Source organism: Lissotriton helveticus, chromosome 8 (genome assembly GCF_964261635.1).
Source record: "Lissotriton helveticus chromosome 8, aLisHel1.1, whole genome shotgun sequence".
In the NCBI taxonomy this organism is placed as follows: domain Eukaryota; kingdom Metazoa; phylum Chordata; class Amphibia; order Caudata; family Salamandridae; genus Lissotriton; species Lissotriton helveticus.
In genome coordinates, this window is record NC_136069.1 from 991922586 (window position 1) to 991948314 (window position 25729).

Here is a 25729-nt window from a genome sequence, read left to right on the forward strand (position 1 = left end):
GGGCCCAAAGTCGCCTCGGCGGGGTCAGACGGAGAAAAGCGCGACCTCATGGCCGAGAGTAAGGCGCTAATCTTCTCCGGCGTCTCGTGCAGCCCAGGGACCGGCGGGTATAGAGCTGCACGCGGCAGTCGGGGCACGACTTGACATCGTGGTCGGCCCCGAGACAGTAAAGGCACCAACAGTGGGGGTCGGTAACCGACATCAAGCAGTTACAGTAGTCGCAGGGTTTGAAACCGGGCATCCCTATCAGCACCTAGAGTCGAGTAGCGACTCGAGAAGATCCAAAAGAGATCAAAAAGTTCAGTCAAAAAGGAGTACTGCTCTTCCCAGGTCTGCGCTTGCTGGCGCGGAAAAAAAGAAGAACTGACGTCAGCGCGTGAGGGCGGCGTCTAAGTACTCCGACGACGTCATCCCGGCCATCACGACGCCGACGACGGACGCGGAGCCGCAGAGGAAGCCTACCGACGCGCAGGGGTACGGCTACGCAAAACTTTCCAGATCCAGTCCGACGCCTGGGGATATTCTAAGGTAACGAATCTAACACTAACTTGTTTCTTTCAGATCCTGTATTTTCTTTTAATCTTCCACAGTTACTCGGTACTGCTAACATTTGGCAAGTTTCCACACATCTAAAAAAAAAATCTTCAAGTCACAGGTTTATTTTGCTTTTGCTTTGAGCTAGGCAGAGTTTAGAACGGAATATGCAAAAAAGTGAGACGATAGAATGCACACCATTTCCAACACTCCTTCAACTTTGCTTAAAGTTATTTAAACAGGCGCGTGCAGCCTGGACCTGCGTGCTCTGCCCTTCATCACGCAAACGATTAGAATCCACAACACTGGAGCGTACTTACACTCCTTGCCAGATGCACAGCTTACTTCAAGACTTTTTAAAAAACTGTCACAAAACTTGTACATATTTAATGATTTAGATTTCATGTGCTTGAAAATTCCTTAATCATTTGATACTTTAACCACATGTGAGGTGCTAATGATTTTCAATTTTTCTGATGACAGATATGCCTATCCAGGCCTTTCTCTGAAACACGTAGGAATGAGGTTTTGAAAGGTGACATATGTATCAATATGGATGCTCTGAATTGCAAGAGCATTGTTTAACATTTTTTCTATGTTTGGTAATTAAATATGTTGAATGGATTAATTCAGAAAGAATCTTTCTTTGGTGAATCATTAATGTAAATTGAATATAAGAGGGACTATCTCGAGCATTTCTCTAAACGTACCAGTGTAATTATGTGGCGTGTAATTATGTGGCACTGAGTGGTATTGTGTGGAGTGTGCGTTGCATTCAGGAGAGTGTAATTATGTGGCACTGAATGGTATTTGGAGTGTATGTTGCGTTGAGCGCAGTGTAATTATGTAGCATATAATCATGTGGCACTGAGTGGCATTGTGTGGAGTGTGTGTTGCATTCAGGAGAGTAATTATGTGGCGTGTAATTATGTGGCACTGAGTGGTATTTGGAGTGTATGTTGCATTGACTGCAGTGTAATTATGTGCACTGAGTTGTATTTGGAGTGTATGTTGCATTGAGTGCAGTGTAATTATGTGGCGTGTAACTATGTGGCACTGAGTGGTATTTGGAGTGTATGTTGCATGGAGTGCAGTGTGATTATGTGGAGTGTAATTATGTGGCACTGAGTGGTATTTGGAGTGTATGTTGCATTGAGTGCAGTGTAATTATGTGGCGTGCATTATTTTTCGGCACTGAGTGGTATTTGGAGTGTATGTTGCATTGAGTGCAGTGTAATTATGTGGCGGGTAATTATGTGGCACTGAGTGGTATTTGGAGTATGTTGCATTGAGTGCAGTGTAATTATGTAGCATATAATTATGTGGCACTGAGTGGTATTGTGTGGAGTGTGTGTTGCATTCAGTAGAGTGTAATTATGTGGCGTGTAATTATGTGGCACTGAGTGGTGTTTGGAGTGTATGTTGCATTGAGTGCAGTGTAATTATGTGGCGTGTAATTATGTGGCACTGAGTGGTATTTGGAGTGTATGTTGCATGGAGTGCAGTGTGAATATGTGGAGTGTAATTATGTGGCACTGAGTGGTATTTGGAGTGTATGTTGCATTGAGTGCAGTGTAATTATGTGGCGTGCATTATTTTTCGGCACTGAGTGGTATTTGGAGTGTATGTTGCATTGAGTGCAGTAATTATGTGGCGTGTAACTATGTGGCACTGAGTGGTATTGTGTGGAGTGTGTGTTGCATTCAGTAGAGTGTAATTATGTGGCGTGTAATTATGTGGCATGAGTGGTATTGTTTGGAGTGTTTGTGGGATGTTGGGAAGGGGGCTGGGGGGTGAGGGGGGCACCTTGTTCCCTTCCATATTGCTGGAATAATGTAGGGACAGGGTCTGCCTCCTTGGCCTGCTCTTCTCACTCTGGGAACTGCTGGCTGTCTTGTGTGCACAGTTACCTACAGCCCACCTTGGGGCATAACTGGGAATGGGACATTCTCAGAAACTGCCCACAATGTGTAGGCCAATATTGAAGGGTGGTGGGGGCTTAGTCTAACGTGGAAGAGGATGTGGTGCTACGGCCAGAGCTGTTCACTTTGGAACTGGGAATCGGGTTCCAATCTCGGCGTCAGCTCAACATCCTGTGATTCTGGGCAAATCACTCTATCTTCCCTTGCCTATACAAAAAATAATAACATAAAATGAATGTGAATGTAACGGGTGTTCTTCCGGTCCAGCTCGCGCTCCATAAAGCTGCCCCCAGTCCAGCTCACTCTGCCTGTGCAGTGTCGGGTGGGATAAGCTAGTGACGTCACCGGAGTAGAACGTGCTAGCTGTAGCGCTCTATGGTCCCGGAGGCGCTGTCTGTGCGGAGACAGTGCCTGTTCCAGGTTGCAGTTTGCAGCGCTATACTTCAAAGCTTTGGGTATTTCATGACAGGAGGTAGCGCCCCAGGGGGGAGCACTGGCCTGTTCAATGCCGATCAAAGGCTCTTTGGTGAGGTGTGAGATTGGAGAGGGGGACGAGGGTTTTCTGGGGGACGAGGTGTCACTGTAAGGCCTGGTAGCTGCTGGATAATCAGCAGAGATGGGGTCTGGGGATGGCAAGAAAAATCCGCTCTGCCTATGGGGGCCTCGTGACACCAGCTGGGTGACTCACCCACCGAGGTGTTCCTTTCTTGCTTTAAAGCGTTTGATTTTTCTTGCGTTTTTCTGCACTTTTAGTTAGCGGCAAACTCTATCGAAGGTATTGCAGCGCTTTAAATAAACACTAGTTACATCACAAAAGGTCACTTTTTTTAACAAGAAAAACAAGCATTTTCGGAAATTATGTAGAATATTCCATTTGTGGAGTGCTGCAGTCGGGCCGGAGCTGAATTTTAATCAGGGGGGACTGCAGTGATGGACTACAGTGTGTCTGCTGTTATACCGACGGCAAAAATCACGGCGAGCCCGACTCTGCGACCACAGGCACCGGCTCCCAACTGTCAGGGCAGTCGGGAGGCAGCGGGAAAGGTCGGAGGTGCCAGGGAGAGGGGGCTGGACACGGACAGGAACCGAGGAAGTAAGAAAGAGAGGGGAAGATGAGGGAGGAAAGGAGAGGAGGAAGAAAATAAGATGAGAAGAAAGGAGGAGGGGCGACAAGAGAAGAGAGGGATAAAAGGAGGAGGGGGTTATGAGGGAGGAGAACAGAAGTGGATTGACAGAATAAAGACTAAGGAAATAAAGCGCGAGAGATAACGAAGGAAGCAGTAGAGGCAGGCAGGCATGCAGGGTGGAAGGAATATAGGGGAAAGATTGACAGTGTGGAAAGCAGAGAATGGTAGGAAAAAAGATGGGAAGCTGCACATGGGGGACACAAGAAATAATGAGCAGGAGAGACAAAGAAAGGCAGAAACACAGAGAGAAAGAACGACTGAAGAGGATGGGGCAATGTTGCAAAGAACGCGTTATGAGGTAAGAAAGAGAAAATAGGAGCGAGAACAAGGAAGGTGGAATAAAGAGGAAATCAAATAAGGAAGGCAGTAATAAAGAAGACATGAGAATACAGGTGATAAAGTGGTAGAAAATATGGAGGAAGGGGAAGAAAGGAGAAAGTACACAAAAGCATGTAAGAAAATAAAAGATGCATCGAAGATGAAGAATGGGAGAAAGGGAGATTGACAAAGAGGAATACACAAAGGAGAAGAAGGGTGGTGAGAGCAGCAGCAATAAAGGAAAGCGGGGGAAAGAGAAAGGGCGAGGACAAAGTTCAAGGACGAAAAAACGAATAGAAATAGGGAGGAGCGGAGGATGGAAACAGAGAAGGAACATAAAGTAGAGATGAAAGGAAAACACTGGAGCACAAACCAAAGAAAAGAAGTAGAGAGACAAGTAAATAAGTATACCCAGAACCAGCTATAGAAAAAGTGAAAACAAAAACAATAAAAACAACTGACAGAGAGGAGATAGAAATGGAAGGAAAGTGATCAAGTCAGTGGAAAGTGGTAGGTGGAATGAAGCATTGGCCGCGCGGCAGGGCCGCAAAGAACAAAAACAAAAAAACGTGAGAAAAACAAGCTCTGGCATTGCGCAGAGGGGGGGGGGGCGGGGGAGCGTCTTGCTTTGAAGTCTGATTGGGGGACGGGGGAGCGGCTTCCTTTGAAGTCTGATGTCGAGGCATGGTGTGGGATGTGGCTTGCGATGTGCACGCGCCTAGCTCACATGAACTGTATCGAATCTGCAGTTTGGGGAGACTTTTCGGAAGCCTTACTATAATCTTGCCCACCATCCCTACAGTATGGCTTAGACGAGACCTAAAAAGAGAAGGGAAATCCGGAGAGAAAATGACTCTTAAAAGTATTTCCCTTCCCCTACAATGCTCACCTGGCATGACGTCATGCCGTAACTTCTCCACTAGTGAAAAGTGAGCAGTGTGAGCAGCGCAAATCCATGTGCCTGCAGTCACTGCAGTCCGGGAATAAACGGACCGCCTGTGCAGGGCACAAAATGGAGCCAGATAGAGAGCCGTTTTGAGGCCCCCTTTAAAAAACTGCTGGTGCTCAGCACAGGTGAGACCTGGCCCACTTAAAGCCCTGGGGACATGACAGTGCTTTGCTTTAACGCACACAGAAGAAAACGGCTGATCAAAGTGATTTTCCCCAAGTCCTTCTTAAATAAACATGTACTGTGTTCCTTGGAGATGCCGTACAGACTAGCTTATAATCTCAAAATACAGAAGTTCTGGGACCTTCTATGATTAAACAAATCTCAACAAATATTACGATAACTTTTCCTTCAGGCCTCATGAGTCCTGAAATTGTGTTTTTAACCACTCTTTAAAGAATTTGTGTATTTGGTATAAGTGTGGGTTACATTTTATGTTTTTACACACTCACGAGAGGGAAGCAGCAAACAAATTATAGGCAGTGCTCATACAACGAAAACTTCAAAACAGCAAAATAACACAAGAACACTTTTATACTAAACAAAAATGTTTCAGGACCCACAAAGACGAAAAACGAGATTCTAAACAATTTGTGCACGTCATACTAGCAGTCAACCACTCTATACTGAACACGAAGACTAATTATTTTATCACAATGGAAGCTCAAAATAACCTAATACCTGCTGTCCTACCTTGACATTGGCACTCTCCATACTGACCACCTGATCAAGGTCGGGTTTAGCACCTGCAGCATTGCCAATCAGAAGGTAAAAAGTGGCTCGAAGTAGCAACGCTTCTGCCATGTATTTGCCTCGTGCCTCTATTTCTTTAGTGCATTCACTGATAATTTTATCATAATTTTCTTCTTCCATATATTGTTTGGCTTTCAGGTATCCAGATCTAAGAATAAGAAATGTGCAACATATTCTTCAGAAATGACATTTTAATATTTTACATCTTTGGTCACTTACCATACTGGAGGGCTGAACAATTTCTTATTTAACTAGGGATTTGCAGAAGTATTTCTACTCCAAAGTAGACAAAATGTACAATCCTATGAACATTTTTGTACAAATCTGGAGACACATAGGCACAGAAAGTCTGCAAAAAAAACCTTTAATAATGAAGTAGCATTCATATTCCTAAAAGGAACCTGTGAATGGGCGCATATTGGTCAAATCCAACCTCAGAGTAAAAACATTAAGCTCATTGGATATTAGACTCAAGGGCACACAGTATCCATATTCTTAGGAGCCTGTATGTGGTATGAAAGGGGTCTTGTGCCTGGTAGTGTTTTCTGAGCTACCAGTAACACTGCAAACTAATGGTGGAACAGCACTCCCTCATTTACACTTAATATACCCTGAGTGATGTTCAACTACATCCCCAGCCACATTACAGAAGCTCATCCATGTCCAGTTATGTTATGCACACGCCTGGGCATGCCTTCCTCTACTCCCAACTACTGCGTTCTGTAGATCTTCATTCACAGCCCTCTGCACTTAGGGGGGTCAGGAAGAAACATTTATGCACATTGTGGAGTGGCATGGCTGGAAAAGAATAGTTTCTTACCTGTCGGTGAAGTTTTGCAGCATGAAGATCTTTCTGGATTCACTATGCTGTGCATTATTCAGCGGTCTAGTGGTTGGGTCCGGAATCGTAGTCTTTTCTCTCTCTTTTTTTTTTTCGTAGCCCAGGTGGTCGTCGACGTCCCACCTTTTGGTGTCCTTCCTGTGACGTTGACACGCTTCCTTTGGGCGCCATCTTCGGATTCTTTTTTCTTGTTTTTGTGTTCTGTTGGTGAATCTTTTGCAATGTTTTCAACTTTTCCCATAAAGTAAATGAATTTCCACTTTGTCCCTTAAAGTGTCTGTTTGTATACTTGTCCTTGTATTTCCACCTTCTTCTCCTGCCTCATCTTTCTGGCGGAAGTGGGTGGGTTTGCTAGTGAATCCAGAAAGATCTTCAAGCTGCAAAACGACACCGACAGGTAAGAAACTATTCGTTTTGCAGCGTTAATCTTGCTGGATTCACTATGCTGTGCATAGACTTTGTAGCGGTTTGTTATGGTTGTGGCGGCTGGGTGGAAGATGAGCGTTGGTTGTTGAATATATGTTGAAGCACTTTTTGTCAGACTTGTGCGTGCTTCCTTGTTCATTTGTATATCCACGCAGTAGTGCTTAGTGAACATGTGCACTGAAGCCCATGTTGCCGCCAGGCATATGTCTTGAATGGGTGTGTTAGCCAGGAAGGCTATTGTTGCTCCCTTTTTTAGGTCTCGGCTAGCGTAGGCTGCGCTTGCGCAGTCTCGCTGGCGAGATTCTATGTTTTCTAGTAGTGAGGTTTAAACCCGCCCCTCTTCTCCATTGGCTGGCCTCCTAAATGCTGGCCAGCCATTGGAGAAGAGGTTTGTCTGTCAATTTAAGCCCCGTCTTTTTCGGATTGGGGGGCGTGTTTCTTCGGTTCTTTCTCTCCGTGACGTCCTCAGTCCAAAACACGCCCCCCATCACGCTTCCTGCACGCCCAAGTCGGCTCTCTGATTCGTTGACAACTACCAAAAAATACTACCATTGCTGTTCCTTATTAACCAATCAGAGGGCCGACTGGCGCGGGCAGGCAGCGTGAGCAGACACACTGTAGACTCTCTGTGTTCCACTCACCCCGTTTATTTTTAAATTTTGTTGCACAGGTGCCCTCCCTGCGACTTGACCCTTTGCAGCCGCCTATTCGGCACGGGAGCCTACCCCGCATTGCCTGCTGCAATTGCCGACTTTTTAATTATTAATGCGAAACGGGTGCCTACCCCGGGTTGTGCCCCGAGGAGATCACCGCCACGCTGCCCTTCTTGACCCGGAAGTACTTAGAAGAAAACAAAGCGGACGGGAGCTCACCCCGTGCTCCTGTAGACAGAGGAAAGACGTCGGGAGCCCTGCAGGCTCCCTTCTGGAGGTGTGTTCTGGAGTGGAAGACCCCGGCGGGAGCCTACTGCACGTTGGGCCGGACCGGGAAAGAAGCCACACCCTCTGGACCCAGGCGGGAGCCTACCCCGCGCTGGAACGAGTGTCAGAGGCAGTCCCCGAGCCCCACAACGCGACTGGAGCTTCCTGGTGTGGAGGAGCGCCCCTTCGGGAGGACCCGGGTGTTGGTGCCCTATAGGTCTCCAGCCTCATCGAGCAGGCGGTGACCCGCTACAGGAAGGCCATCGCCAAGGTGAGTTAGGGGGAGCTGAGTGTACCACAACATGGCGCTGCCCGGGGAGCGGGCCGGGAGAGGGCCTCGGAACCCCGGGACACGCTCTCTGCTGCTGCTCTGGGGTATGAGAGGAGAAAAAGGGGCGCCTGGTAGCCTCCATGGTGGGTGAAACCGAGGTGCAACTCCAGGCTGAGTTGGCAGCAGGATGGTAAAGTTTAGGAGTCTGGGGCGGCCTAGCGGTTTTCCAGAGGGAGCCCCTGGAAACAATTTTAAGCTGTTCCACCCTTTCCTAGTGCACCCCCTCCGGTTCATGTAGTGTTTTCAGAGAATGGGCCAGTGCACCACACTGCCAGTTGCCTCTGCCCCCTGGTTGTGCTGGTTTTTCTTGCCTCTGCCCCCTGGTTGTGCTGGTTTTTCTTGCCTATGTTCCCTGGTTGTGCTCGTTTTTCTTGCCTCTGTTCCCTGGTTGTGATCGCTTTTCTTGCCTCTGCCCCCTGGTTGTGCTTGGTTTTCTGGCCTCTGTTCTCTGGTTGTGCTCGTTTTTCTTGCCTCTGTTCCCTGGTTGTGCTAGTTTTTTCTTGCCTCTGTTCCCTGGTTGTGCTAGTTTTTTCTTGCCTCTGTTCCCTGGTTGTGCTAGTTTTTCTTGCCTCTGTTCCCTCGTTGTGCTCGCTTTTCTTGCCTTTGCCCCCTGGTTGTGCTGGTTTTTTTCTTGCCTCTGCCCCCTGGTTGTGCTAATTTTTCTTGCCTCTGTTCCCTGGTTGTGATTGTTTTTCTTGCCTCTGCCCCCTGGTTATGCTCGTTTTTCTTGCCTCTGTTCCCTGGTTGTGATCGTTTTTTATTGCCTCTGTTCCCTGGTTGTGCTAGTTTTTCTTGCCTCTGTTCCCTGGTTGTGCTCGCTTTTATTGCCTCTGTTCCCTCGTTGTGCTCGCTTTTCTTGCCTCTGCCCCCTGGTTGTGCTCGTTTTTCTTGCCTCTGTTCTCTGGTTGTGATCGTTTTTCTTGCCTCTGTTCCCCGGTTGTGATCGGGTTTTTCTTGCCTCTGTTCCCTGGTTGTGATAGTTTTTTCTTGCCTCTGTTCCCTGGTTGTGATCGTTTTTTCTTGCCTCTGTTCCCTGGTTGTGCTTGTTTTTCTTGCCTATGTTCCCTGGTTGTCCTCTCTTTTCTTGCCTCTGTTCCCTCGTTGTGCTCTCTTTTCTTGCCTCTGTTCCCTCATTGTTTTCGCTTTTCTTGCCTCTGACCCCTCGTTGTGCTCGTTTTTTTCTTGCCTCTGACCCCTGGTTGTGCTCGTTTTTCTTGCCTCGGTTCCCTGGTTGTGCTCGTTTTTCTTGCCTCTGTTCCCTGGTTGTGCTAGTTTTTCTTGTTTAAATTATAACTTCCTGCTTAACCATGGCTCACTCATTGCAAGGTGGCAGCCGCCCTTCTTTTCTGCAGAAAATTCTTGCCATTGGGTGTTCCCAAATGTTGACAAGCATGCTTCAGGTCCGTGCATGCTAGTAACGCTCAAACGCAACAGCTGTGTGGTGCTCTGTGTGTGTGGCGCTCTGTGTGTGTGTGTGGCGCTCTGTGTGTGTGTGTGTGTGTGTGTGTGTGTGTGTGTGTGTGTGTGTGTGTGTGTGTGGCGCTCTGTGTGTGTGTGTGGCGCTCTGTGTGTGTGTGTGGCGCTCTGTGTGTGTGTGTGTGGCGCTCTGTGTGTGTGTGGCGCTCTGTGTGTGTGTGTGTGGCGCTGTGTGTGTGTGTGTGTGTGTGTGTGTGGCGGTGTGTGTGTGTGGCGCTGTGTGTGTGTGGCGCGCTGTGTGTGTGTGGCGCGCTGTGTGTGTGTGTGTGTGTGTGGCGCGCAGTGTGTGTATGGCGCGCAGTGTGTGTGTGGCGCGCAGTGTGTGTGTGTGGCGCGCAGTGTGTGTGTGTGGCGCGCAGTGTGTGTGTGGCGCGCTGTGTGTGCGCGGTGCGCTGTGTGGTGCGCTGTGTGTGTGGCGCGCTGTATGTGTGGCTCTGTGTGTGTGTGTGGCTCTGTGTGTGTGTGCGGCTGTGTGTGGCTGTGTGTGTGTGTGTGGCTGTGTGTGTGGGTCTGTGTGTGGGTGCAAATGCAATAGGTCTCGCATTTGCGAGAGATTAAGCTATTGGCATTGTAAATGACAATGCCATTTATTTATATGTTTTAAAAACAAAAATAATGTCATGAGTAATGCCAATAGCACTAACTTTAACAAAGATGAGACCATTGCATCGTAAATGCTTGTCCTGGTAGAGTGGGCTTGTGCCCCCTCTGTTAGTTCTTGACCTGCCTGTTTGTGGCAGAATTGTATCGTTTGTGCGATCCATCGTGCGATGGTGGCCTTAGTTACTGGTCAACCCAGGAAACTGCTTGCGAAGGACACAAAGAACTGCTCTGTTTTCCTGTGCTCTTTAGTTCTTTCCATGTAATGCATTACTGCCCTTCTAGCGTCCAGAGTGTGCAGTGCCCTCTCTGCGCTTGTGGTTGGTTTCTGAAAGAAGCTTGGTATCTGTATTGTTTGGTTCATGTGAAACCTTGACACCACCTTTTGGCATAAAGTGTGGGTAAGTTCTCATCACCACCCTGTAATTGTGTAATTGGATGTAAGGTTCTTGTAGCGTTAGTGCTTGCAGTTCGCTTACCCTGCGTAGTGAGGTGAATGCCACTAGAAAGGCTGTCTTCATCGTGAGCATTTGTAGTGAGGCCTTATGGATGGGTTCAAAAGGCGCCTTCATAAGCTCTGCTAGGACTAAATTAAGGTTCCACGCCGGTGGCGGCATCCTCTTTGGTGGTGCGATCCTTTTAGCCCCTTCCAGGAAGATTTTTACTACTTGTGATGTAAAGAAGCTCTTTCCTGTCTCTCCTCTTGTATAGGCTACTATCGCTGCTAGGTGTACTCTCAGTGAGGTAGAACTTAGGTTTGATTTTAGCAGGTGTGTTAAGATATTTTAGCACCGTTGATTCCTTTGTCATCTTTTTGTGTAGTTTTACCTTGATGCACCACTGTGTGAATCTTTTCCATTTTGCTACATAGCACCTCCGTGTGGTAGGTCTCCTTGCCTCTCGTAGCACCCGCAGTGTGCTCTCCGGTAGTTTCAGGTGTGCAAACTCCATGTCTTCAGGAGCCATGCAGCTAGGCAAAGACCCTCTGGCTCTGGGTGGAGTACCTCTCCGTTTTGCATGAAGAGTAAGTCCTTCCTTTTCCCAAACGTGTGAGGTGGTCCCTGCGCCATTTCCACTATTTGTGAGAACCATGACCGCTTGGCCCACTGTGGTGCCACCAGAATCAGTGTCATGTTGCTGGTTCTGCATTTGCTGAGTACCCTGTGCATCAGTGGTATCGGGGGAAAAGCGTAGGCAAATGTTTTCGACCAGCTTATCCATAGGGCATTCCCCTGGGATTGTTCCCCTGGTTGCCTGGATGCGAAGTATCGGCATTTTGCATTCTGGTGTGTTGCAAATAGGTCTATTGTTGGTGTCCCCCACTTCTTGAATAGCCTTTGTGTTTCTTGTGCATTGAGCTCCCACTTGTGGGATGCCGATGTCGGTCTGCTGAGCCAGTCTGGCTTCACGTTGTCCTTTCCTGGTAGGTGTATAGCTAGGAGGTCTATCTTGAGTGGGATGGCCCATTTCCATATGTCCTGTGCTAGGTTGGATAGCGCGACGGATTGTGTTCCTCCATGTTTGTTGATGTAGAACATCGTTGTGGAGTTGTCGGTTTGTATCAGCACTCTTTGTCCGTACAGTTGTTTCTGGAAGGCTTTTAGTGAGAGGAACACATTCTTCAGTTCCAGATAGTTGATGTGTTTTATCGCATCTGCTGGGGTCCACAGGCCCGCACCTTGAGTCGGTTCATGTGTGCTCCCCTTCCCTTTTGGGATGCGTCTGTGGTAATGGTCACTGTTGGGTTTCGTGGTGTCAGAGGCTTCCCCTTTGTTATGTTCTCCTTGTTCCACCACACTATCTCCTCCTGCACCGCGTGCGTTACAACCACTAATCTTCCCAACTCCCTGTAGCTTGTGACCATTGTTGTTGCAGCCATTCCTGTAATTGTCTCATGTGGAGCCGTATATTGGGGACTAGGTGTATGCAGGACGCCATCATCCCCATGATCTTGCTCGCTGTCCTCACGGTCAGAGCTCGCCCCTTCTGATACTGACATGTCTCCTTCAGCAGGGCAAGTGTTCTCTTGTCGCTGGGGAACACTTTGCTCTGTATGGTGTTGATCTGTGCGCCTAGGAAGATCTTCACTTGTTCTGGTTCCATTGAGGATTTCCCCCAGTGTATTGAGAATCCCAGTTCTGTTAGCCTCTCTATGACCCGCTGTGCATGTTCTTTGCATTGTTTGTAGGAACTTGCTTTTATTAGCCAGTCGTCGAGGTAGGAGTAAACATGAATCCCTTCCCTCCTTAGGTGCGCTGCCATGGCTGCGAGGCACTTGGTGAAGACCCTTGGCGCAGATTTTAGTCCGAAGGCCAGGGCAGTGAACTGGTAGTGTGCTTTGTCGATGGCAAGTCTCAGTAGATGTTTGTGCTGCCTATTCATGGGAATGTGTAGGTAGGCATCTTTTAGGTCTAAGGTGGACATAAAGTCTCCGTCCCTTAACAGAGTGATGACTTCTTGAAGAGATGTCATTTTGAATTTTTGTGTTTTTATGTATTGGTTTGGGAACCGTAGGACCAAGATGGGTCTTAACGTTTCGTCCACCTTTGGTATGAGGAAGTAGTTTGAGTACACTCCTTTGTTTCTTTCTTTGAATGCTACTGTTTCTATGGCCTCTTTGTGGAGGAGTTCTTGTGCTTCCTCTATGAGTAGCGCTAGTTATTTTGATGAGCGCGCTTCCCTTTTTGGTTTCCTGTTTGGTGGTATCTTTTCCAGTTCTATGCAGTATCTGAACTGTATGATGTTCAGTATCCATTTGTCTGTTATTTTCTTCCATTGCTGCAAAAATTGTTTTAGTCTGCCTCCTACTGGTGTTACATATTCGTTGATCTTTAGTCGATGTAACCCTTTTTTGTAGTCTTTGCTGTGCCCCTCCCATAAAGGTGTCGAGAGGGTGGGCACGCTTGGTGGTGCGGACTCACTTTGAGGTGGGTTGCTGACCCTCCCCCTTCTTGTTTGCCCTCGTCCATTCGCCCTCCCGCGAAAGGACTGGCCCGAGGCTGGTATTGCCAGGTTTGTTTCCGCTGGCCCTGCTGTGCTTGATCATCACCCTGGTAGCTCTGCTGGAATGTCTGGTGTGACGTTCCCGGCTGGTTTCCCCCCCTCTTCCGTTTGGCCTCCGTGTCGGGGTGCCTCTTTTCATTCCTCTGAATTGCAAGGCCCCCATGGACCTTGCAGTTTCATTTTCTTTTTTCAGTTGGGTGAGTTTCTCATCCATTGGTGCTCCGAACAGGGTTTCTCCATTGAAGGGGGTGTTCAGAATGCTATTCTGTACTTCCGGCTTGAAGCCTGAAATCCTCAGCCAGGTATGCCTTCTTTCTGTGATCCCGATCATCATGAACCTGCTGGATGTGTGTGCCACATTCAGGGTTGATTTCAGGCATGAGTTAGCTATATTCTTGCCTTCCTCCACCAGGTGCGTTGCTCTCTGTTGGTATATGGTTTCTCACCCTTGACACAATTCTCATGCCCTGGGTGACGTGGCATGCACCCAAGTGGCACCTTAGAGGTTGCATACCTGGCTGCCCTAACTTCACTCTGCCCTGGCTGATGAGCCCGCACTTTCCAGTGCGTACTGTCACCAAGAAAGGAATCTGACCTTTTGCAAGGCAGTGTGATGACATCCAGGAGTCAGGAACAAAGGCTTGGGCAGGAAGGAGGTCACACATCCCTCCTCCCAAGCAGGCTAATGAATGGGGACATGAGAGTGGTAAGTTTTAATGGCTGCACTGCCTCTGATGTCCATTTCAACGGTTCCCCTGAGGATGAAACAGCCCTCCTCTTGTCCAAGGCATGCTTGGACCTATGCAAGATGGTAAGTTAGCTAAGAAGGAGGTCTACACCCCAGGAAGGCTGGCCACAACTCTAGGTTGAGCAGCCTAGTCTGTACACAAAGTAGAAATCTGCTATCTTCAGGAGGACAGAAATAGTTGGTTTCTGGGTAGAAAAGGTGACCTACTCCACCAGATATGGTCACCTCAGGGACGTACTAGCTGACGAGACTAGCTGCCCATTGGTTACTAGCTCCCATACACCCAACTATACCTAACTCCCCTAAATATAGGAGTTAAGGCATCCACTGAAACCAGAACCTCAGATCTGAACAACTTTCTACAAAGAAGGACCAAGAGAAGATCTGAGCCACAGACAACAGAACTTCACCCACAGCACAATGCAAAAGAGTGCTACTTTGTTGCTAAGGCAACAGACTTTGAACTGCGTGGACGATCCTTGTCCTTGGCTAATACTCGACACTCCCAAAGAGAGGGACCCTTGTGGAAACCAGAAGCACCCTCAGTTTCCCATGGACAAGTAGCTCTAGTACCCTGCAAACTACAGGTAAAAACAACAAACTGCATCAGGGTCAATGGCCATTTAGCCCTCTGACGGCTCGCCCAAATCCAGGTGATAGAGTGCATTGTGGGAGTTGTAGTCCCACCTGCTCAAAGGTTTCAGGCTGCTGCATTACTCCCCCAGACCCAGTTAAGTTCCAGAAGATTTTTGCTTTGCTTAGCACTGCCATGGCTTGTTGGTCACTAATCCAGTAACCAACTCTCACACTCAAAGCTGCATGTACAGAGAACACTCTGTAAACATCATCCAACGTCAGCAGCTCTGCATCTGTTTTGTTCTTGCATTCTAATTCTTGCAACACTATTTAAGCGGTAAAAACAGCACTACCAGCATGTCATATTCAGCACCACAGACAGCCAAAACAACTTTGCACCCTGACTCCACAGGCTAGGCAAAATTATTCTGACTGTTGTGGCCTGGTCCTGGAGCCCGCATGCCTTTAACGCTATATGGGTTCTACGTAACCCGACCTGCAAGTGTCCGATTGTTGCTCAGGGAGGTGTTTGAGCAGCTGGCTGACCTCATCCCAATGCTGGTATGTCTATCTGTTGAGTAGGGTATTAGAGTTGGCACTGCGCCAGTGTACTGTTGCATTCCTCTCTATTTTCCTCCCAGTGAGGTCTATCCTAATACTTTCTTTATCTGGTGGATGGCCTGAGTTTGTGGGAAAGTTGGCCCTCTTTCTGGCTGTTGCTGCAATGATGGAGTCAGCCGTGACGGATCCCTGGATGTAGGGAGGATCCTTAGAGGAGTGTTTGTATTTCTTCTCTGTCCTAGGTGTGAGAGACCTGCAGCTTGCTGGTTCCTTGAATGCCTCCCTCCCCTGGTCCAGGACACTTGGTAGCATGGGGAGGAATTGACTCCTGGTTTGACTGGGGAGCAGGGTCTCTAAGAGGAAGCAGGCTTTTGTTTTGTGTTCTTCCAGTTTCACTCCATAAGCTGTTGCCGCGTTCCTGATGACCATGTTGTAGATACCAATGTCATCTGGCGGCGAAGGCCTCGAGGGATACGACTCCACGGCCTCTTCTGGGCTTTCTGAGTCGAGGTCCTGCCAATCAGGTCCTGCGCCACTGAGGATGCAGAGTCCAAACTCGTGCGCTGGTCTTCCTCCCCTTCCTCGTCATAGTATAGGCCCTCTTCCTCTTGGTGTTCTTGGGGCTCTGAAGTTTTCGGTGGCTCTTCGGCGTCGAACTCCTCCTCGACGATCGTTGTCGCTGGCTTCGACGGGATGGTCAACTTCTTCATCCGTTCGTCGAATTCTCTTTTCCTTTGCAGGATGTTATCCATTTCGGCCTCGAGCCTTCTCTTTTTGCTTTCCATCTGGGCGGCCTGTGCGGCGTCGAATGTTTCGGACGATTTCTTCGACGTCTACTTAGAAATAGCCTTCGGGTCCTTTTCCTTCGGCGTCGAGCGCTCCTTTTCAGGGGCGTGCTTCGACGACCTAGGCTTTTCTTGGTTTTTCGCCGTCTGGCAGTCCTTTTCGAAGGATCTGCCGGGCTGTTTGTCCATGGATGCAGCTGCGGCCGTCAACATTTTCGGCGCCAGTGCTCCTTTCGTTGACTTAGACTGTTTTTCGAGAGTCTGACTCAGGCTTTCGAGAGTCTGTCTGGGTTTTAGGGGTCGACGTCTCTCCTACCTCTTTTGTAGTTTTCTTATCGGTCTCTACAACCGTGTAGACATCTGGTCCCTCAGCGATGTTGTCCCCTTCGTCGCTGGGGAGGCCCAAGTCCCGAAGCGACGGAGGTTGGCCTTTGTCTTGCATGCTGTGGTTGGCTATCCTTTGCCTCTCTCTAATCCTGCGAGTCTTCTGGGTGAAGACAGAGCAGCTTTGCAATCCTTGCTTTCGTGGTCGACCGGCAGGCAGACCGGATGCTGGTCCTTCTGCGCGTATTTGTGGTGGCAATTGCGGCAGAATTTGAACGGAGTCTTGTCCATTCCTGCGCTCAGGGAGCCCCCTGTGTGCGCTTTCTCCGTTGGACGTCGAAGTCTTCGATGTTATCCTCTTTCTTCGTCGTCCCGGCTCAGTGGTCTTGTTCCTGGATGTATTCTCCAATCTTTTTCGGTAGATTTCAGTCTTTTCCTTCTTTTCTCCAAAAACTCTGGAACCTCTCGGTGACGATCCAGACCCAATGGCGGAAAAAAGAATCTGAAGATGGCGTCCAAAGGTGGGAGCTTCCGCAGGAAGCATGCCGATGTCACAGGAAGGACACCAAACGGTGGGAAGTCGACGCCCACCTGGGCTACGAAAAAAAAAGAGAAGAGAGAAAAGACTACGATTCCGGACCCAACCATAGACCGCGGAATAATGCACAGCATAGTGAATCCAGAAAGATTCACACTGCAAAACCCAAAGTCTCCACATGTACAGGCAAGAGTGTTGAGGAAAGGGGGTGTATTGAAGAGTTGTGCAATGAAAAGAGACATTTTTCATAAAAAAAGTATCTAAAACGATGCTGCTTCTGCATTATTTTTAAGAGGCAGCTCGGAACAATAGTCCACTTATCCATTTGATCATCCACTGCCACACAAAAATAATGTAATTTTTGCAAGAGCGGTTGAGCAGTTTAATGCTACACAAGGTTAATTCAAGCAATGTTTTCAGCACTTATCAAAACTAACAAATGGAAACTACAGGGAGGTGCAGAGCTACCTGTAGAAGCACTGCATAGAGATGAACCTGAAATGAAGGCGGGAAATCGGCTAGTGCCCGAGGGGCCGGTGGCAGAGGAGAGCTAGTGAGCTGTTTTTTTCATGTGTGGATAAAGCCTACATACCTGGGCTAGTTTTACTAGCAAATAGACTGCTGAGGTAATCTGAGCAGGCCATTAATTGTTATTTACAGAATGTCAATTGAGCAGTGGAGGACACCAAGTGGTTGGTGCACCTCCTTCCATCCCCGGGCCTTGAAAGGTGTCAGTGAGCCTCTGTGGGAGGTGTGTCTTTGGAGCAGCAAAATTAATAAGTCTTCGGTGAGGGAAGGAGGCATTTTTCTTCCACAGCAGATCACAACGATAAGACACACAAGCTACAGGTAGGTGTCTGTTGCAAGTTTTCTCGTACTGAGATAGGAAGTTTCACTTACATACTGTGCAATGGAATAAAACAAAAAACAAGTACCGCAACATTTTTAAATAACTGCAATTAAAAAAAATCTGAATAGAAACGGAAAAAAGGAAAAAACATTTTTTGCAGTGTTACTTGTGTTACTGTAAAAAAATAAAATAATAAAAAATTAGCCCCCATCCCGGGATGAAAGAGGAGAGAATAGGAAATGAGAGAGAGAGACAAAGGGAAACGAGAGACAGTGAGAGTGGCAGAGAGACAGAGGAAGGGAGAGGACAGATTTAGTAGTGAAAAGGGTTGAATGATAGATTGATATAGAGAGTGAAGGATGGGAAACAAAAGTGGAGAGAAAGGAAATGACAAATGGAGAAAAAGAGTTTACAGCGAACAATGAAACAAAGCGTTGATAGATAAGAGGATGCCAGAAGTTTCCCGGTAAGTGAGAATAAGGAACAGGTGGATTAGTGTTTCAATCACACTCCTTAGTTCTCTGACGGTCCAGTATTCTATGGGTTGATTAAGAAGTTCCTAGAGAAGTTCTAAATCCACAGTAGAACCCATCAATGTAGTTTGGTACAGGAAACTCCACCCGTTGATTCTCCTATGGTTTTAGCACTTCTTTCAGAAATAGGTGGCTTTTTTACTACCATCTAACTCAAAATCAGGCTCTTGGACTGTTCAATCCCAGACCAAGGTCCCACCACTTCCTTGAATCACCTTTGGAAGACGTCAGAAATCAAAGTACTCATAAAGACAAAAAAAACATTGATTTTCTATGGGGAATGGTGGTCTTCTGAAAACGTTAAGGTGTGCTAAAGTAGATCGCTACTGACTGCAGGAGTCATTGGTGCAATCAGGAGCATTTAAGACCTGAGTGTAAGCAAGACTTTGGGTAACCGAGTGAGCATGAACCTCAGGAAGCTGAGAGCGAGTTGCAGACTCCGGGATAAATGAAGCAATACACCTGAAGCAAATATTCCCTGTCCCCTAATGCCCAATGAGAGTAAACGGGTGCTTTAGATATCTGGTGGAGACTATGTGCAAGCACACAGAAATATAAGCGTTTGTAAATCTCATGATCAACAAGGTTTCAGTGAAGTGAGGGTATCCTGAAGATTTTAGGTATGAGTGAGCTAGAGCTACAGAGTCTAATGGTAAACGGGGAAATGGCCAGATGATGAGCTGGACCAAAGGCTTCCAGAGTGAGTTGCAGCCTCAGAGATCTGAGCTCGACCAGGATCTTCAGGGGGCCAAAGAGTGGAAATGAGCTCAAGGGTCCTACCGGTAAGTGGGTAGTTTAGGGACAAACTGATAGGTAGTATGAACCTCATATCTTTGGGATTTGCAGAACGCACGGGTCTGTGAGGTGAGCAGAGGCATACATACTTGAAGAGGAGTGTGAACCACTAGGCCCATATTGGTTAGAAGTGACTGAGAATCACTTAGGATGAAGCAAATGCAAGGAGATGATGGACGGAGTACTGAAACTTTTCAGACACTCACTCCCAGTCACAGATCTGGGTTTAAACAATCATTTTTCTTTAGCTCACTTCGCCACCTTAGTTCAAGCCAAGCTATATGCAAATCAGTCTTGACCCTGTTCCCTTACAGGAACAGTCCAATCTGAACTGCCAAGCCAGATCTTCCCTGGACCAGAAACAAGCATCCTGGGGCTAAAGAATCAATATTCAAAGCGAGAGGATGCCCCCAGAAATGTAACAAGATTTGGGACTTGTGGGGTTAACACAAGAAAAATGGATTAAAATGCCATCAAGGCCCAAATACATACAAAAGGGCTGAAGGGGAGGGTTGAGGATGGGGAATGTACACCGAAAATGCCAAAGGAGTCATATGTGTGTTTTTACAGCAAGATTCCTGACAGTCAAATGTGTACATGCTTTGTCTCCCAAATTCTTTCTAGCCATAATACCATGCACCCTGTATATACCATGATGTTTGATTATTTTATCAGCTTATATAATTGTCATAAAAAGAATTAAAAAGAAATATCAGATGGAAGGAGATGAGAACTTTCATTTGAATGACCAGAACATTTCAAAGAACTCTCCTGTTACAGTCAAAATGCAAGCATCAGTAAAACAACATATACATACTCAGTAAATCGGTCAAACATTATTTATTCAGTTTATAAAAAGAAACCACAAAAGATACAGTCAAAAGCATAAAATGTCATATAGGTGAGAAGCTTTTCCGTAGTTTCAATGCACCAGATACAAAAATTGCCATATATAAACAAGTCTTTACATGAGATGATAACATCAAATAAAACAAGGCATGACAGACTTGAGTAAAATGGGTGTCAGCAAACAGTGGGAGGATAAAAACAATTTGCAGTTCATTATAAAAAAAGAACAAAACATTATAAAGTGCAGTTTGTCCTGAGGTGAGACTCAATCGAATCTTCAGGGAATAATTACTGCCTCAAAAGCACTCTCTTGTGGGATGGTCAACAGATGGGGGCTAAGATTCAGTCTAAAACAGGTCAATAAGAACCGGTGTTGTTTTCCTATGTCCAAATGAGGATAGGGATCAATAAGAACAGTGGTTTGCAGCGGGATCTATAATTTAATTGAACTTTTAACCATTGCCACTCTCTTTCATTGCTTTTTAAAGCCTTAAAGGTGCTTCTGGTCGACACAATATCACCTTTGACAACAGAGTCAGGATTACTGTAGATTTCAGACCCCCCCTAGTTTGGTCAAACTCGATTTATTATAACTTAACCATGGAATAGAGGACAATCGATCCAGACTCGGGCAGTCTTTTAGGGCCAGACAGTTTCAACTTTCCTAAGGATGAAGCCTAACAGATAACCAGAGGAGAAGTGGTCATAACTAAAATATTGTCCAAGAACCCAAAACAGAGTTCCTCATAAGTAATGAAAACGTAAGCACTCTGTGGGAGGCATAAAAGTCTTATTAAAAATGTATTCTCAATTACTGCTAGACCCGTTCTCACTCGGCCACTGGAGTCAAGCTATCCTGGCTGATGATGGCTGATAGCCAGAAACCGGTCCTAGGATGCTTGATTCCGGTCCAGGGAAGACATGGATTGGCAGTTTGGGCTGGACTGTTCCCATGAGGCACAGGGTCAAGACTGATTTGCATATGGCCATGTCTGAACTGGGGTGGCGTGGTGAGCAAAAGAACGATGGATTAAACCCGGATCTGTGACTGGGGTGAATGTTTTGCCAATGTGCAACATTCTGTCCATCTTCTTGTGTGTTTTGCTGTTTGCCCTATGTGGGAAGGCTATGCCCAGACGTAGGTCCTGTGCTCACTACGCCACTGGAGTCAAGCTATCCTGGCTGATGACGGCTGATAGCCAGAAACCGGTCTTAGGATGCTTGATTCCGGTCCAGGGAAGACATGGCTTGGCAGTTCGGGCTGGACTGTTCCCATGAGGCACAGGGTCAAGACTGATTTGCATATGGCCATGTCTGGACTGGGTTGGCGTGATGAGCAAAATAACGATGGATTAAACCCAGATCTGTGACTGGGGGTGAATGTTTTGCCAATGTGCAACATTCCGTCCATCATCTTGTGTGTTTTGCTAAAATGAACAGCCGCAGTCATATTAAAATGAAGATCACATAAAAGAGAGACTCAGTTCACTTTCACCCAAAGACGCACCATAATGTCCCATAGTTTATCTGTTTACGCTATCAAAGCGGTGCTCAGGTCTCCGACGGCCAAATGTAACAACCCTTGTTTAGCCACATTATATTTATGAATAATCAGATACAAATTTAGGCATTGGAATAGTACAAAGGCCTGGCCAAAACCCATCATGGATGTCAGATAGTAGAGAACATTCAGTAGCCCAATTCACTAGTCTGTTCAAAACTACTCAGCCAAAGTGGGCAATAACATTTAGTGTCAAATCAAATCTAGCTTTATTCGGTATATTAAAAATGTAAATAAAAGCATACTGTAATATAAAAAGAGATACATCATACACCAGAATACATTTATGTACAATTATTCCAAAAATTACTTAAAAACGGAATTTGTAACCTAATTTTTACATTAAAAAGGTGCCACTTAACAAATGTAATCTATTCAGTTATATAATTCAAGTTTTCCAGATACGCAAAATCCTTTCTTTGTTTAATGGCCGACAATATAAAGGAAATTACCGCAATACAAGTTGATACATTTTCCAAGTTTCGGATTTGATTAAAAGCAGCCTTTAAAGAAGAAATAGAAAGGGGTCATAAAAAGGCTTTTCTAATTTCTCTATAAAAATTACAAAAAAGTAGGAAATGGAGAGTAGTCTGAAAAGATCTACCATCACACAGACATTTTGGTAGATTGGCGCCCCACTTACCCATCTTTGGGAATGCAACCTGGAAATTGAGCGTGTTCAGCCTTAGTCAAGTTAAATAAAATCTATGTTGTGTATTAGTTATAAAAAATAAGATACGGCTGAATGCCCAATAATAAGGGTCCTTCAAGATAGAAGGTTATACATGATTTAGTGCTCGAAACAACCCTCGATGAAGCCCTAGCATTAAAAAGCCTCTTTTTTAGTCAAGTTATTTTTTACTAAAATTTGGGATATCCTCAGGAGTCTTGAAATTCACGGCCAGATTACATTAATTTAAAAGACCACAAATATAGTTTAACCATGTTATTTTCTTACAATGATCCTGATCCAAAATAATATCCCTTGTAAAATGTGTCTCCTCCCTGGTCCAAATACGATGCCACAAGGTTAAAGCGGCTGTACTAATCAGGTCATTTACATATGGTGTATCAGTCTCCCTATGCAATAGAATAGTGGCTGTAGAAGTTGGTATTGATAACAATGGTTTTCCAGGGTTTGTAATGGGGAGGTATCTGCCATACCCCACAGGGCTCCTCTGTAACAAGCCCCGGTGATACACTTCGACCCATATAATTAAAAAAATTCCCGTACTGGTTTTTTACCAATTTTTTGTGAGAATCTAAAAATGGCCTCGACAGATCTATTAAAAAGTATCCCCAAATACGAAAAGGTAGAAGTCCTCTCAATAGATACACCATTGATATAATGTGTTCTATTCCTAATATTCTTTTTCCTGCATGACATGACTAGGGTTTTACGGTTCGGCGAGGGGTTATTCGTTTTCAGAAATTAGATGGCGCACAACATGTAGTGGTTAGGTAGTTGCGAAAAGGTAGTATTGGTTGGTGCTGCTTGTACAGAGAGAACCCTAAAACTCTGAAACCAAAGGGTGTAGGAACTAACCCTTATGATAAGTTAAACAGCCAGTCAAGCGCACACAACCAAAATGACTAGGGTTTTACTCATATTAACTTTAAGGTGTTTTTCCGCCATTAAGGTGGTAAAATTATCCATCAGTAGTTGCAGGCTGGTTGCTATCCTAGAAATTAGGACTGCATCATCGGCATATAATAATACTGGGGTGACCCGCATACCAACTTTAGGGGCATCAGCGCTTAAATTCTGTAGTAACGAGTCAACCCCATTATTATAAAGTGAGAATAAAAGAGGGGCAGAGGGGTACAGCCTTATCTTATCCCACGAGTAATACTAAAGTGCTTTGCGCATTCCCCATTTTCCCCGAAATATATCTTTGAGGTCAAGTGAGCATAAATTTGTGATAAAAAACTGATAATATCCTGTGGGGCACCCATCCCTTCGAGCGTCTGCCATAACTTAGAATGATTTACCAAATCAAAAGCACTCGATAAGTCAACAAAACAAAGGTGAAGGAAGTCATCCCTAGCGACGGTGTATTTACCTATCAGCAGCTCAAGATTAATAAACTGCTCAATCGTTCCAATACCCCTTCTAAACCCGTACTGGGCTACAGAAAAGATGTTTTTTTCCTTTACCCAGCGTCCCAATCTGGCCAGCATCATTCTGCTCATTACCTTAGATGTTGAATCGAGAAGGGATATTGGACGATAGGAGCTCGCGCTGCCTCTATCACCTTTTTTAAATATGGGGACTATCACACTCTCAGCCCAGGTTGCAGGTATCACCCCATTGATAGTTGCGTTAAAAAATTTATATAGGATGGGTAACTAAAAATTCATATGCTTTAAAATATCAATTGGGCCCCCATCCGGGCCTGCCGCTTTCCCGCTGGCACTATTCGTGAGAGCCGTTTTAATCTCCTCATGGGAAATACTTTCTAATTAAGTATCATTTAATGAAATAATGCTACTATTCTCAGCTATTGTATTACACTGCTGTGTCACATTAAAAATGGCTTCAAAGTGAGTTAGCCAGTCATCGGGCATCACTAATGTATCAACTTTAATGGATTGAGTATCTTTGAATAGTGGCTGGTCCAGAGTTTTCCAAAAAAGTATAGAGTCTTTAGTCTCAGCAGCTTTGATCAAATTGTCCTAGGCATTATCTCCAATTGAATTTTTCTTTTGTTTATTGCTGGTTTATATAATTTCTGTAGGGTACTAATATCTTCCCTATTCCTGGGGATTGCTTTTAATGCTACCTTTAGGTCCCTATTTAATCTAGAGCACTGCTGATTAAACCATGTTGGGCAATATTCCCTGTTTATCCTAGTCTTACGTTTCAGATCTTTGGAGAATTCAGCTGAAATATTTAAGAACGCCATAACTATATCAGTACTACTAGATGAATTATCTAGATATGTTACTATATGGTGATTTGTTGTTTTAACTATCCTTTCTGAAAAAAACAGTAGGATCAACTCCCGACCATTTCATAGAGATCCCATTTTCACCGTGTCTTTATATTAACAGCATGGACGCATGGTTTTGCTATTTGAAATATAGTGGAATTTAATATTAATAACAGGGGATGGTGATCACTGAGTAAGCTGGGCTGTACACTACATTTATATACAAGGAGCCTACAATTCCTTGAAATTAAAAAGTAATCAATGCATGAAGATGACCTAGCTCCCTCAAATGTGTAATTAGCACACATTTCCTCACGGGCATCCATCTCCATAATTTCCAAATTGTGTTTATACATAACAGTTAATAATTTCCCCATAATTATGGTGTGAAAAATGTGAAAGATTATCGCCTATTTCATCCTTATAACCACATTGAATCCCTGATGCAAATTTACATAGTTCGATGTTAAAATCCCCCGCCCAGATTAAAATACAATCGGCCCCTGCACTCTTTACAAAATTAACCAGCTCTTCCTCCATTACTGAGATGAACTCATGTCTTGAAGCATTAAATATATTGTTATAAAAGTTAATCACTATGATATCCTGTTTTCCTTTAACTGAAAAAAGTAAAAACTGCAAAGTTGTGGTTTGTTCCCGGAAGGTATTCCACTAACAGCTGAATGCGGTGATGTAGAGCCCAATTCCAGATGTCTGAGACAGTTGTGAGAGTTGTGTAGACCTTGCACCCCCCTGTTTTTGAAGATAATACATTGCTGTGATATTGTCCGTCCGGACTAGGACAACTTTGTGAGTTAGGTGAGGTAGGAAAGCTTTCAATGTTAGGTGAACAGCTTGAAGTTCCAGGAAGTTGATGTGGAGATTGTTGCTGGACATTCCATAGGCCCTGTACTGTGTGGTGTTGGAAGTAAGCACCCCATTGCGTCTTTGATGCTTCTGTTGTGAGAGTGAGCTGGGGAACAGAGTCGGGAAGATCCTGTTCCTTCAACAGGCTGGTGTTCCACCATTTCAGAGAACATTCAGTGTGGCGGTCTAATAACATTAGATCAGTCAACTGACCCTGGATTGTGACCACCGACTAGTTGGAATTGTCATTGTTGTAATAAAATGCATATGTAATCTTGTGTGGGGAACTACGGCAATGCAAGAAGCTATCATCTCTAGCAGACGCATGACCACCCTCACTGTGAGTTGTTAGTTGGTCTGTAACTAGGGCAGTGTTGTGTGAAAGTTATGAATTCTTACGGGATTGGGGTAAGCTAATTTTGACTGTGTGTTCAAGACAGTTCCTAAGTATGTTGAATCTGCAATGGTTGTAAGCGACCTTTGGGGATGTGGATAGTAAACCCCAAATTGTGGAGAAGATCTATTGTCATCTGAGTGTTCTGTTGGCAC

General features: G+C 45.6%; 1 protein-coding gene across 4 annotated transcripts in view; it reads right to left on the reverse strand.

Annotated features, from left to right (window-relative positions):
* TOMM70 (translocase of outer mitochondrial membrane 70) overlaps window positions 1-25729 on the reverse strand; it is a 500420-nt gene that overhangs the window by 137235 nt on the left and 337456 nt on the right. For 3 of the 4 annotated variants that reach the window (XM_078657830.1, XM_078657831.1, XM_078657828.1), the window contains one exon: window positions 5592-5811. In XM_078657830.1, coding sequence (XP_078513956.1) covers window positions 5592-5811 — 220 coding nt within the window. The remainder of the gene's footprint in view (window positions 1-5591; window positions 5812-25729) is intronic. The other variant, XM_078657829.1, reaches the window with a different exon arrangement.